The following is a 13,852-nucleotide window of genomic DNA, read 5'->3' as shown; positions in this document are numbered from 1 at the left end:
TTCATGTCTTTGTCTAGCGTTTGCATTATCATAGTGCATGACAATAAGTAGCCTACACAGTTGAAGTGGCTTAAAACCATCCAAAATATGAATAATATACCTAATATAACAATAACTTTAGCACAAGATGTCTCTTCCAGCAGCCCTATGTCCATTTAGGCCCATTTGTTTGTTCATAACAAGCTCTCTATGTTTTAAAGGACGCCAGAAACACTTAGTGGAGTTCAGTGGAGCATATTTTGTGGAGAGAGCTATTTTAGTGGTTCACAAGTGATTTAATTAGTTGAGGCAATACACAATACTTTCACCGCTTCGCCTTATTGAATTTTAGTCATCTGGACATCAAGCCTCAATTCAGCCAAAATGTTTTGTAGCTGATGACATTGATCTGATACCCGCAGCACCCTAACAAAGGCAAGCAACTTTGAAAGTATATTGCCTTGTTAATTTCAAAAGATCATAACAACCGACATTATTATTACATTTCATATGATGATTTCTTTCAGATTAAGCATTTTAAACAAAAAGTATAGTGGAAACACAGGAAGTGACATCACATTGGCCTTCTGTTTAATATTTCGATTGTCCTGCTTAACACTTAACATTAAACATTCTGCAGTGAGGTTTATATGTTGCATTGTATTTTCCATTTTCTTTGTGTGTCTGTTTTGTCATCTTTGGGTATTAAACTAATTGTCAGCCTCTCATAGCAAAACACTTTTTAACTACATAAAAAGTTTAAAGCCATGTTTAAATTTTAACTTTCTGCCACAAACTTTTTCCAAATCAAATCAAATCAAAATCAAATCAGATTTATTTGTATAGGGCCAAATCATAAAAAAGTTACATTAAGGCACTTTACCTATAGAGCAGGTCTAGACCAAACTCTTTATAAAATGATTTAAAGAGACCCAACAGATCCCCCGATGAGCAAGCACTTGGCGACAGTGGCAAGGAAAAACTTCCTTTAAGAGGCAGAAACCTCGAGCAGAACCAGGCTCGGGGGGAGCGGCCATCTGCCTCGACTGGTTGGGTTGAGAGTGAGAGAGAGGGAGAGAGAGAAAGAGAGAGGGAGATAGGCATGGGGGGGTGTAGTGTAGGGTGAGAATGAGAGGGCAGGAGAGGGGGGTATTCAAAACAGGTGTAGGCAGGAAGATGATGCTGCATGGAGTTCATGGAGATGATGCTGTAGTATGGAATTCATGAGGATAAGGGAGCAGCAGGCATTGCAGGAACATGGGATGGTGATGAGTCACCACCTGCAGGATGAGGACAGGGAGAGAGAGGAGAGGAACTGGGAGAGACAGAGACTTTGGGAGAACATGGTTAGTGAATGCAGTACACATGCTTAGAACTGGGAGAAATGGGGATTTCTAAGAAGCATGGTTATTGTCAGCACATGCAAGGGGGGGGTTGCTCAGTCCTTCACCCAGTAGCCTAGGCCTATAGCAGCATAGCTAAAGAGTAGATGGACTTTAACTTTTTTACTAAGCTCTGTCATACAGAAAAGTTTTAAGCCTGCTCAGGAGTCCACCCCCCGGACCGATACTGGAAGTTGGCTCCATGCACATTTTATTTAGGCTTTGAATACATTTTCATAATAATAAAAGTAAATGACATAACAGCAAAGAGACGAAAAATTAACAAGACAGATGTACACAAATGAGTGTGTATGTGTCTGTGTGTGACTGTGTACATGTTTATAGTGTACTGAGGGTATAGGGAGGCTTTTCAGATGCTTTTTGAAATGAAGCCCTTGTTTCTTTTTCTTCTGTCCACCAGCGAGGTGCAGATACACTGCGTGCTGACACAACAGACAGGTGGGTCCGCATCTGTGGTTGTTTGTGGTTTGACCACATGCTTGTGACTGATAAAAGGACCTTTAAGCGTTGTGTGTGGCTATATTTAATCCTGTCTGTTTTTCCGCAGATACTCAGGCTCAGGAAGCTCAGGAGCCGCCTCCATGAGGAAGGTAGGAGACAGTGTTGCATGCCTTTGTATTTATTGGTTGTACACATTGGTTCAGATTTTTAAACAGTGCTGTCTTTTGACTCATACTCATAAGCCCATGATTAATGAAGCAGAGGCTCCACACTTCCCTTCACATCAGAATCTCTTAGCAACCACATTGTTGCTAAGAGATTCATTAAATCGATGAAACAAGGGTGAAGGGGGATGCCCACCTGAAGACCTCTCTTGCCCAGTGGAGTTAAAGGGCCAAATATTCCAAGTGGTCTCCTGGGGGAAGAAGGAAAGGAGAGAGTGATGCTGCTGGTCCACGGATGGCACCGGTACCTGTAAAGTTGGGCCAACTTGATGACTGCTGACATTTGGGAAAGACCAGAGCTGGGGTGTGGAGGCTCGGCAGGCTGAAGCACATCCTTCGTGAAAAGGAATCGAAAAAAGGACTATGGAAAAATATATTGTAAGATACCCCGGGGCCGAGCACGTGCGGGGGAAGGATAATATTTCCACCCATGACAGACAATCGACTAAAGAACAGCTAAGCGATTCATCCTCGGTCTGCAGATCTGGGAAGATATACACAAATTAGAGGCGTCTGTCAATAACTGGTTCAAAAGGTTCAGAGTTCCAGAGGTACAAGGGTGTCTCGAGCACACCAATGTGATCCCCAAGATCATTGAAGATGCGAAGAGGAACAACGGCAACCTGGCAGTCCTCTGGTTGGACCTCTCGAATGCCTGTGGGACAATGCTGCACAAGCTGGTGGAGTTAACGCTGCAGACCTACCATGTCCTTGAGCCACACAAGAACAGGAGAGTTACCTGATTTTAAATCAATCCAGCCCTGTAATAATTAAATAAAAGATAACAGTCAGATGAGGTAAATTGGTTTCCATATTTAGGTCACTGTGACACAGGAAGCTGACTTAGTCATTAGCCCTAGCCTCCTCCAAAGCACTGTGAGTTGTAGCACACAGTGAGTCAGTTTAGATGACTTATAAACAGACGTTCATTCAGCATTGTCTCCAAGATCCACAGATTTCTTACAAAATCCAAACACAAAATACTTTGACTTAAAAGTGATGCTATGTAACGTCATTTGTGTGCACTTGTGGTGGGTTTTCGGTGGACTGTTGCTAACTTTATCACATTGCAAATTTGATTGGACATTTTCCCGTGCGCTAAAAGCAGCCACAGCATTGCTGATATTCAGTCTCTCTTTCACACAACTCCTGGTTCTCCAGCACAGGTTGTAGGTCACTTCCCAGCTGCAGCAGTTTTAGCAGTGTGATCCCTCTGTGCCTTTCAATCCTCTCTGCTCTTTGCCTGATAAGATGGAAATAAGCTAAAAAAAAAATTGTGCTGCTCTTTATGTTGGGGAATCATCACCAGCACACAAGCTTTTTTTTATTTTTTTAAACCATACATTGTCACCTTATTTCTATTTTGTATATGTGAGGATAATTCTTTTTGAGAAAGGTCTTTTCCCTCTCCTTTCTGTAGTCTTTCCATTACACCTCTCTGAGGACGAAAACCAAAAAGAGAAGTAAAGGTAGGCAGTTTTTTTCTTCTAAGTACTGCTATAATATGTATGTTGTCATGCGTGGCCCCATAGAGAATCAGATCTGTTGTTTTACAGAGAAAATATGACTGCATGTTAATGTATGAACTCGAAAATGAACCTGACTGATTTAGGGTACTGTGAATATTTATCCTAGTATGTCTCAGCAACAGAATAGTTTAACATATCAAAAGGAGAGCTGATGATATAATAATATATGTAATGTCATGAGTGTTAAAAACCCAGATTTACAGCATGTAATGAAAACAGTAATGCACAAGAGGAATATACATTTATACAATTTCTTGCTAAACCTGCCATCTGTGTTTTGTTTTTTTGTGTGTGTGTGTTTTGTTTTGTTTGTTTGTTTTTTTCACTTTACTTGCATTGACAGAATGTCTCCTATTTTGGGATACTAACTTATCACTGTCACTGTGCTCTGGGTGTTCATCAGAGATGCAGATGTGCTGAAAATCCTTTAGTTGGAGGGATTCAACAGTTCCCATTGCTGATAGCTGATTTTACAGGAATAAAATCCTACTGTAACCTCCTGCAGATTTAGAGAGAGGACGAATCTGTAGATTTTGCATGTTTAACTGGAACCACTAAATAGATGACTACACATATGCTTCTTTTCTAAAAACCTTCTCAATTCAGGGATAAATGCTATGAAAATAACTTTCACTCAAAACATTGTCCTCAGGTTCCCTCACCAGTGCCAGTAGAAGGCGAATCTCCTGCAAAGACTTGGGCCACGGTGACTGTGAAGGATGGCTGTGGAAGAAGAAGGATGCCAAAGGCTACTTCACTCAGAAATGGAGGAAATACTGGTTTATCCTCAAAGAGTCCTGCCTCTACTGGTACACCAACCAAAATGTAAGGCATCACATTCAGATATTATTATATCCTGGACAGCATTTTTCATTGTCAATTTTTTTCCTTGGTTTGTGGATAAAGCTAATGTCCTTATTAGTTTAAACAAAACTGAGAGGAATTGCATGCATAAAGTACAACACAGTGGATAAAAGCAGCTGTAAATGTTCATTTCTTCTGGGGCTCCAGCAGAGTAATTGCGAAATTATCCCATAAAAAAGTAGGAAAGCAGCAAAATTTTACACCCGCTATAAATGCTGTTTTTTTTTTTTCTGTTGATAATAATAATCAATTATCAAAGTTGTTTAGTAGCTATTTAACCAACTATTTAATTAGTTGATCAACATTTGCAGCTCGAATTCACACCATCGGATCGTATCAATGCATTCAGAACATTGATTGACCTCATTTGAACTAGACTATAAAAGACTATAAAATGTTGGGATCAATGCATATAAAGGGGTATTTGTATTATTTGAAAGAAAGACTACTGTTCCATGCTAACAAAAAATGTGAAGTTTTAACTTAGTTTTTTCATATTCAGCAGTTAAAGGAGTTTATCCCAGCCAATGTAAAAGGCATATGTTGTTTTCATATGCTTGACTACAGTACTACTATCTCAAATGTAATTGGTATATCATTATGTCTGACATTTTGTTCTCTGTGTTGACGATGTACCTCCACTCTCCATCTGTCTGTGCCTGCAGGATGAGAAGGCTGAGGGCTTCATCAGCCTTCCTGAGTTCAGGATAGACCGAGCCATAGAGTGCAGGCGGAAATTGTAAGTGTCCCTCACAAGTTGCCAAAATTATAAGTCAAGCACGTTTGCGCTCGCCCACACAACATGAACGTATACAAACATATCCTGAATAAACAAAAACACTAATCAGTCATCTTTTCCCTGACTGACTGCAGTGCCTTCAAAGCCTGTCATCCCAAAATCAAGAGCTTCTTCTTTGCCACAGATTGTCTTGAAGAAATGAACAGGTGAGTGATTGTGTTTGTGTGTCTGTGTGACCTTCTGAGCATGTGCTTGTTTCTTAATGTGGACAATAGTCAGAGACTGGGGATGTCGCACACGATCTTTCATGAATACTTTAACTGAGTAAACCAAGTGTGCACAAGGCAACAGCCCACCAACACAACACTGCATGAATAAGAAATGAACCTGGCCTTATGTCGTTATATGTGGAGCTGTGTATGTGTAAATGTGTATTAGTGTCGTGAGTGTGAGAAGGTGGGTGTAGTGGCATTGGCAGGAGTGTTATTTGATGAGCTCTAATTATCCACACCTCTCCTCAGTGACATGGGGAGATAATTGGGGGAGAGTAATTAGCCGGCTATATTTGACTTCCATACTCTGCGTGGAGATGTATGTGTGGCAGCACACTTGTGCACAGCATTTGTACGTATGTATGAATGGGAAGCTGTTGGTGTAAGCACCAGAAAATAATCTTCTCCATGAGCTTTATAGTAAAGAATTTCATAGTCGATATTCACACCCCTTCACTTGTTGCACACTTTGTGTTGTATATTCATTTTTGATTGGTGAAACTTAATAAAACCATTTTGTCCCATTACTCACTCACTATGCCATAATGGCAAGTTGAAAATATATTTCTTTTACGTACCTCTATATCTAGAGTTCACTTGGAGGCCACCTGTTGCAAACTGAATTGAAAGGGCATATTTTAGAGAGCACACACACCAAGGGCCCAAAATCCACACTGCATGTCAGAACAAAACCGAACCATGAAGTCCAAGGCACTCTCATCAGACCCCTGTGTTAAAATTGAGGTGAGGCATGGATCAGGACACGGTCGTAAAACCATTTCTATTCCTCAGTAGCAGGAAGGAGGGGACTGGTCAGAAGGAAGGGAAGGATGAATGCCGCCAAATTCAAAGAGGCCCTCAAGGAAAACCTGCGCCTCAGTACACACAACCTGCACTTAAAATCAAATCTTCACACAAGGAGTCTGAATACTTTATGAGGCCACTGCATAATAAGAAGCCACACTGACAATTTAATTAAACTGACACTCATAACTGGACAAGACAAGACGAGTATAAATCCGCTGTTATTCTATATTTTCCTTATCTGGAGCTAATTCTGGCCAGTGATGTGTTTGTTCATCTCTCAGTAGTCCAGACTGTGCTCCTCTTTCTCCAGATGTAAATTATACATCCAACATTTTATATTCGCAAAAGACAATATTATTTCCTACCATAAGTTACTTTTAGGTAATTGTTAGACAACTTTACTGAAACAAAGAAAATGACACATTTACTGGGAAATGTTTTCAGCCGATTAATCGACATTTTTTGTCCTAATGAGCACTTAGGGCAGCAGGATGTTGTATTTAGTATTAACATTGCTCATGTTCATGGTAATGGAGGTAATGTTAACAATGTGACTAGTTTATCTGCTTTAATTTTTTGGCAACAACAGAACCATCAGGCTGGCATACATTTCTCCTACTTGTTGGGATCGGATGATTATTGTTTTGGGTCTTAACATGGGATTTGTTGACTATTAGCAATTAGCTCTATTGTTTGTGCCCAGACTTGGCCTCTATTCTTGGTAGCAACCTTATTATTAGGTGTCTGCAGAGGACAGGCCAGGATCTGCAGGCCAGACAGACATCCGGATGGGGGGAGGACAAGGAGTGTGAAGGTAGACGAAGAACACCATCTGAGACTCACTGTTGAGGAGACAATGGGACAGACGAATGTCACTTCTCACTTTCTGAATTCATCTCTATAATTATACAGATTCCTTTCTCTCCTTGTCAGGGGGATGGAGTCAGTTAGACACATCAACCATGAAGAGACATCACTTAAATTATTAATAATGAAAGTTTTTTTTTTATTCCTCACCTACCCTTTTCCCAGTATGACCCATCGTTTTCTCTCCTTTCTGCCACTTTTCTCATACATCTGCTGATGCCTTCTTAACTTTTCATCTCTGACCTTTCCTTTCTCCTTTCCTCATTTCCTATAGGTGGATGAACAGGCTGGGGCTAGCTGCAATTGGCTACACACCAGATGATAAGGTGCCACGCCCCGATGAAGGTTAGATGAATTGGCTTGCTTTGAAATTATTGCCATGAATGTTTCTGTCTATGAGTCATTAACACTGGTGTGTGTGTGTGCGTGCGCACCTCACTATTCTCACCTCTTATCAGACTATTGGAGTGAGAGTGATCAAGACGAGGTCGATGGCTCAATGACACTCAAACAGGAGGGACCCTCATCTCTTTGTGATACTTATCACCGCACACCGTCAGTAAGTACACTCACACATACACTCTCAGCATTTTCTTTGCAGTGTTTCATTGTGATGGAATATTTTATTCCTAAAAGCTGCATAGACCAGAGCCCTCAGCATTAATAAAACATCAGAGTCTCTCTGGTTCAGTAAGCAGCCCAGACCACTTCTGTGTTCTGTTGCCGGGACTAGTACACAATCTAACCTCTAGGTGGTGGCAATTGACAATGAACATTACATCTAAAAAATAAAAATGAAATCATACCCTTGTTCAGATGAAATTCAGATGTCTATATGAAGGAGCAATGGCATTGGAACCATGTTTTCCCACTGAGCTATTCAATCCTTCCTGGAGTGACTCATCTGCCATCTCATTGCTTTCTTGCTCTCATCTTTTGGTCTCTTCTGTTTGCCTTTCTTCTTCTGTTCTCTCTCTTTCCTTCCTTGAACATGTCTTCCTCGTTGTTTTGTGGGCCTCTTCCTCTTTGTATCTGTGCTCACATCTCACACCTTCCCGGCAAATTTTATTTTTCTGCCTCCCGTCACCTCTCTCCACACCAACCAACCCTGTCCACCCCTCCCCACCCTGGGCCCTCCAGACTAATCTCCTGCACACTTATGACCAGTTGCCCCGCTCAGTCAGCTCTATGAGCCTCATGCGCTCCACTCCATCCCCACTTCCTCCACCAATGAGTGCCTCCACCTCCCCCATCCCTCCACAGATGGTTTCTTCCACCTCCCCTCTCCCTCCCCAGGTCAATTCTTCAAGCCCCTTCCCGGAGCCCAAGCATGGCCGACACTTTTCCAGTGAGTCCACACACTCCCATTCCTCAGCTGAGGACCAGCGTGGAGATGGCATGGGCATGGGCACAGGGACAGGCAGCACGAGTACACACTCATCTGGCTGCCGCTCTTCCCATCGTGAGCGTCGTTCCTGGCAGGACCTTATTGAGACCCCTCTGACAAGCGCAGGGTTGCACTTCCTCCAGACAGCACCGGGAGAGAGTGATTACGGAGGCCTTATGGGAACCATGGCTGAAGAAATGGGGCTCTACGGCGGCCTGGGCAGACAGGGCATGTCCCCGGAGAGACGCAGGCAGGCCACCCTCCCTGTACGGAGACACCATGCTGCAGAGAGGGACAGGGAGCGGGATGGGCCGTTCCCACTGGAGCGGGGGCTACACACACACAGTCACACACACCGACGCTCCCACAAGCAGCGGAGCCAGAGTCTGCCCAGGAACAGAGACCCGATGCCAGGAAAGCTGTTACATACCTCAGCTCACATGGAGGAGAGGAGTGAGGACGAGGAAGCAGAGGGCCAGGCTGCAGATATGTTTGAGGGTGAGGAGGGTAAGTTTATTACACACAGTCTGAAGGTATAACATCTGTTAATTATGATGCCTCACAGTCAGTTATGTGTTTTTATAGCTTCATCAAATATTCAACGGTACTTCACAAAGGGAGGGATTATGAATTCACTTAATTTTTTTATATTTGGTTTTAATGAAATCAGATGTTGGTCAATTGTAAGTCGCTTTGAGTAAAAGCATTTGACAACTTCGTAAATAGAAATGGAAATGGAAAGCCAGAAAAAAGCAAATGTGTATGAAATGGGATAAAATGGATTTCATTTTGCAGCACAACTCTCTGTGGGTCCACAAAAAAAGCAGAGGTTTAATCTGCAAAGTAATAATAGCTGCAATGCCCATAATTAAATTGAAATTCTTGTCAGTGATCCTGAAGTTGAATACTTGCAACTTTCCATTATTCAGGTAGAAATGATGAAGTCCTTCGAATGGGACATTTCCAGTAAATCCAGATAATTTTGTATAGCACTTATAGATACCATGAGCAGCTATCCGGTTAAAGTCTCCAAGAGTGACTGAAATAAAATGGAATGTCTGAGGAGGGAAACTTCATCTTGGATACATTTACACACACACCAGTAAATTGACAGGCTCTGGGATGACAGGTGTGGTTAACCATCCATTTGAGTGATAGAGTGTCTCAAATCAATTTAAGATTCAAAGTATGTTCAAAGTGGAAAGGCCAAACATGAAAATTGTCAATGATAAATCAAAGTGAAATACGATAAGCTACAAGAAGTTTGTTTTACAGCCGCAATCTCAAAACACATAGACATCCCACAAAAGCCACACCAGGAAACCTCCACACGTCTATTATGTAAGTATCAGAGGTGGTAAGGGGTCCAGTAAAGCAATGACGCACTCACCAATTACTCTTATTTGCTATATTAATACTCTTCTGTTTGGATGAGTGGTTCTTGCACGACACCATATACCATGCACATTTTTGTGCATGTGTCATTAATGAGGAGCACATGGCAATAGATATTTTGTTTGGGAGGTTTTCTGCTCACACCATTGTGCATTTTAAATCTGACTCTTACTGGTTGTGTCCTGGCTTTCTCAGACCTGCGGGAGTTGAGAGTTGAGAGCAGAGAGAGGAGGGTTTCAGAAGGAAGGGAGCGGCGAGTGTCAGAGGGCCGTGAGCCAGAGCCATTAGATGGTCTAGAGCAGCTGTACCGGGCTTTGGAGCAAGCTAACGTGACGGCCCTAGGAGACCCGAGACCTTGTAGCAGGCAAGAGCTTCGACGTTGTTTCACCCAGAGAGCCAGGGACCCTCTGCTCAACGACAGGCTACACCGGGTGCGAGCCCTCCGCAGCACCTTGAAGGTAGCTCAAAGTTAGGTTACTGCCACAGACACGGCAAAGATTTTTGGGGATTTAAAGAAGAATCAGATGTGTGAGGACTCAATGCAGTAATCTCTATGGTTCTCCTTGCTCACCCAGGCCAAAGAGTCAGAGCTGGCAGTAATCTGTGCCCTCCTGGAGGACCCTGGCCTGTGCTCCCAGACCTTCAGAGAGTGGAAGCAGTGGCACAGCGAGCTTTACTCAGACATCTGCCAGCTCAGCCCTGGTACCAATGGCCAGGACGACTTCTCCCCGCTGGCTGCACCTCTCATGACCCACACACACTCCTTCATTGAGACACATGTGTGAGACAGAGCAGAGAAATCAAGACTGTAGTGATGTGCACACTCACTTACAAACACACACATGCACGACCACGCGCGTGCACACACACACACACACACACACACATACACATACACATATAGCTTTACATTAGATAAACCCTCTCCCCTGATCACAATCCAAAGCACGCACTCACACAAACACACATACAGGAACACACATTGTAAGATGTGTAAATATCATAGAGGGAACAGTCTGAGACCTGCGTGTATGAACTTTTGATAATTCTGAGGACCCCGCAGGGTGCCTATTGCATGCCTGAACAGAAAGCATTAATCTTCCTTTCTCTATGGAACTCAGCATAAACTCCATACGCTTGTCGAGCAAAATGGGAAAAAAGGAGTCTTTTTAACACGTTTGTTCCTTTATATTGGTTTTGCTATATTTTTTTTCCTGGTTGATTTTAAGGGGGCAGGGGGAGCTATGTAGCAGCAATACAGAGGAGAATCCTTTTCACCACAGCACTGTACTTTTGTACTGATGAACTTTGCACCCAGAGCCACCAGTTCTCCCCCTTTCTCTCTCTATCTTTTTCTCTCACCGCATATCTCACTGATTTACAGGGACCTAACTGTTGCTTCAGGCTGATCTGACAGGACAGCATGGGGTAAAGTATAGGACAGTGACATTATTATAAGACTGCGAAAGGTAGCCATCGATACTAGTTTATCTGTTTTAGCTGATGAAAACAGGTGTTGCGAGCATTGAGAAACTGGCTAGATGCACACTATTTCAAACTGTGAAGTGTAAAAAAAAAAAACAAAAAAAAAAAAAACATACACACAATTTTATCTGCAGAAGGAGGCTCCTCTGACAGAGTGCAATTCTACAATTCGGTTTGCATTCTCTCTCCCTCTATCTCTCTGTTTCCCTCCATCTCCTCTTCTTTAATTGATTTTTCTTTGTTTCCTCTCTCTCTCTAGTCCTCAAAGACTTGTGTATATGTGTATACTGATGTAAATGTTTGCGTTCCACTACCACTGTGATATGCTTCTAGAGGTAGCGGAGGGAAGACAGAGAGTATGTATTTGCGTGGGTGCAAAACTTTTTTTTTTTTTTTCTTGAACAGTGAATGCAACATCTAGGAAGTTCTTTTCAATTGAGTCACTCACCACAAAGAATGCACTTTCTATATCTCTATATCTCATTGGCTGCATCACAGGGTCTATGTCTCATTGGCCTCTTTACCATTGCTGTTCAAAATATCAGGTAAAAGCATTTGCCGTTTCATTTTCTAAAGATTTGTGTACAGTCTACAAATATATTTAAACATAGAAGAATATATAAATCTATTTACGTTTTGTGTCATAGATATAATGTAAAGTATGATGTATTCTATGCCAAGGTTTTGCAGTGTCCCCCTCTTCCCTCTGTAGATGCAGGGTGTTTAGGCAGTTGAACAACAGCAACAACAACAACCACCATCACTGACAGTTTTTACTGGTTTACATCACAGCTGATTCCTCTCCTGATGATGTGTTGCATGAAAAAAGGCCTCGGACTGATTTGATTGGACAGGGTGAAATATTGTGGATCATTTGTGTTCTTTTCTTTTTCTTTTGCTTTGTATCGTGTTCTCATAATTACAAGATATTTAGACTTGTAGCGCATGATACATGCAAAAGTACTGTTGGAGAATGACCTTTTATTTGTATGTTCACAGGTATGAAGTCTTTTTTCATTAGATGGTAATTGAAGACACAAACTGTACAGTAACTGATGGAGGAATTTTTGCTTCCCAGTTATTTGATCTAATGCAGGTCCTTCTTTAGCATCTATCTGGGAGTTTTCAGTTTGATGTTTACATAAAGGGACTGACGCACATCCAAAGGTTTCAGGAATCTTACCTGAGAGAGGACAGTACGGTTATTTTTAAAACTAACTTCTTTTTTTTTTTTTTTTTTTTTTTACATTCCCTCCAAGTATTTGGTTGATACTGGGTGGTCAAAGACCTCAACATAAACTGGTCTGTACTGTCTGTCAAACTCAGATGAATAATTTCATCTGCAATATCAGGCCAAGGACTTAACGGTGCCCCCCAGTGTTGAAGACTCTGAGAGACACGCGTAGCACCTGCTGCATCCAGCACCTCTGTACTTATTCTTCATATTTTATCTGTAGTTCTTTGAGCGTAGGTTCAGGTTTTTCATCATGTCACACTGTTGTGAAATATTTAACACCCCAGCAACATAGTTCATCTTATTTTGAATGGTTAATTTGAGAGTAACACAAAGAAACTAAATGATGCAAGCACTTTCCCTGTGCCTCACAACCCTCTCTTTGGCAATGATGGACTGACAATACTGGTGATCCTACACATATACAGCTGTAGACGAGCTACAGTAAAGTTTTAGTCTGCAGGCCTCTCTGTTTCTCATCTGTGGTGTTGGCCTTCTTTTTCCAACCACTGCTCCTCTGAGCAGGTGACATACTGTAGATTAAGGAGCTATGAAAGTTATGATTTGTAGGCAGAGACTGTGTTTTCCCTCCCAGATCTTTGTGTGTGTAGACCTGCAGAAACAGGCCGAAAAGGGAGATTCCACTGTGTGTTCTTTCAGGGGTGTACACCTCATGGTACATTGCACAGGTGTTTAAGATGTAAGTTGCACTGCGACATTAAAAAAGGAACATATTGCTCTTTTTCAAAGGATAATATTAGCTTACTGTTATTCTGTACATTAAACTGACTAAAGATGATATTAAAAAAGAAAGAAAATGACATTTATTCTTCCTAAAGTAGCCTTTTTTTGGTTTCATATATATGAATATATATATATTACAAAAAATACAGATTGTAAACTTAAGTTGTTAAACTTTGACTTCAATAAACTGAATCCTCTGCACTATGAGCTATGTGCTGTTAATGTGTACGTTTTCTTGAATTCACTGGAACAGAACAGCATTTACCAAGAAAATAGTGACCACTTTTCAAAAAAATGGCACCTCACAAGCCAGGAGTCTTCCGGCGATAGCTTATTTAAAATATCTGCAACAAACTGAACTGTGTCTGTTAACTCCTCATAACCACTCACCTAAAAAGATTAGTACTGTGTTTAACTATTATGCATGCACTACTTTACATTTATCCATGGCATCCATCCTTTATTTATACCATCTTGTCCTT

At 41.7% G+C, this 13,852-nt stretch overlaps 1 protein-coding gene across 1 annotated transcript in view; it reads left to right on the top strand.

Annotated features, from left to right (window-relative positions):
* LOC115049723 (connector enhancer of kinase suppressor of ras 2) overlaps positions 1–11,503 on the top strand; it is a 57,988-nt gene extending 46,485 nt beyond the window's left edge. Inside the window, exons 14-24 of the mRNA XM_029512192.1 lie at positions 1,783–1,820; positions 1,930–1,972; positions 3,468–3,516; positions 4,229–4,401; positions 5,106–5,179; positions 5,314–5,385; positions 7,400–7,470; positions 7,584–7,684; positions 8,422–9,019; positions 10,103–10,365; positions 10,483–11,503. Of these exons, the coding sequence (XP_029368052.1) occupies positions 1,783–1,820; positions 1,930–1,972; positions 3,468–3,516; positions 4,229–4,401; positions 5,106–5,179; positions 5,314–5,385; positions 7,400–7,470; positions 7,584–7,684; positions 8,422–9,019; positions 10,103–10,365; positions 10,483–10,692 (1,692 nt within the window). The 3' untranslated portion in view covers positions 10,693–11,503. The remainder of the gene's footprint in view (positions 1–1,782; positions 1,821–1,929; positions 1,973–3,467; positions 3,517–4,228; positions 4,402–5,105; positions 5,180–5,313; positions 5,386–7,399; positions 7,471–7,583; positions 7,685–8,421; positions 9,020–10,102; positions 10,366–10,482) is intronic.
* The last annotated feature ends 2,349 nt before the right edge of the window (positions 11,504–13,852 follow it).

Source organism: Echeneis naucrates, chromosome 10 (assembly GCF_900963305.1).
Source record: "Echeneis naucrates chromosome 10, fEcheNa1.1, whole genome shotgun sequence".
In the NCBI taxonomy this organism is placed as follows: Eukaryota; Metazoa; Chordata; class Actinopteri; order Carangiformes; family Echeneidae; genus Echeneis; species Echeneis naucrates.
This window is presented reverse-complemented; position numbering and strand designations above follow the sequence as displayed.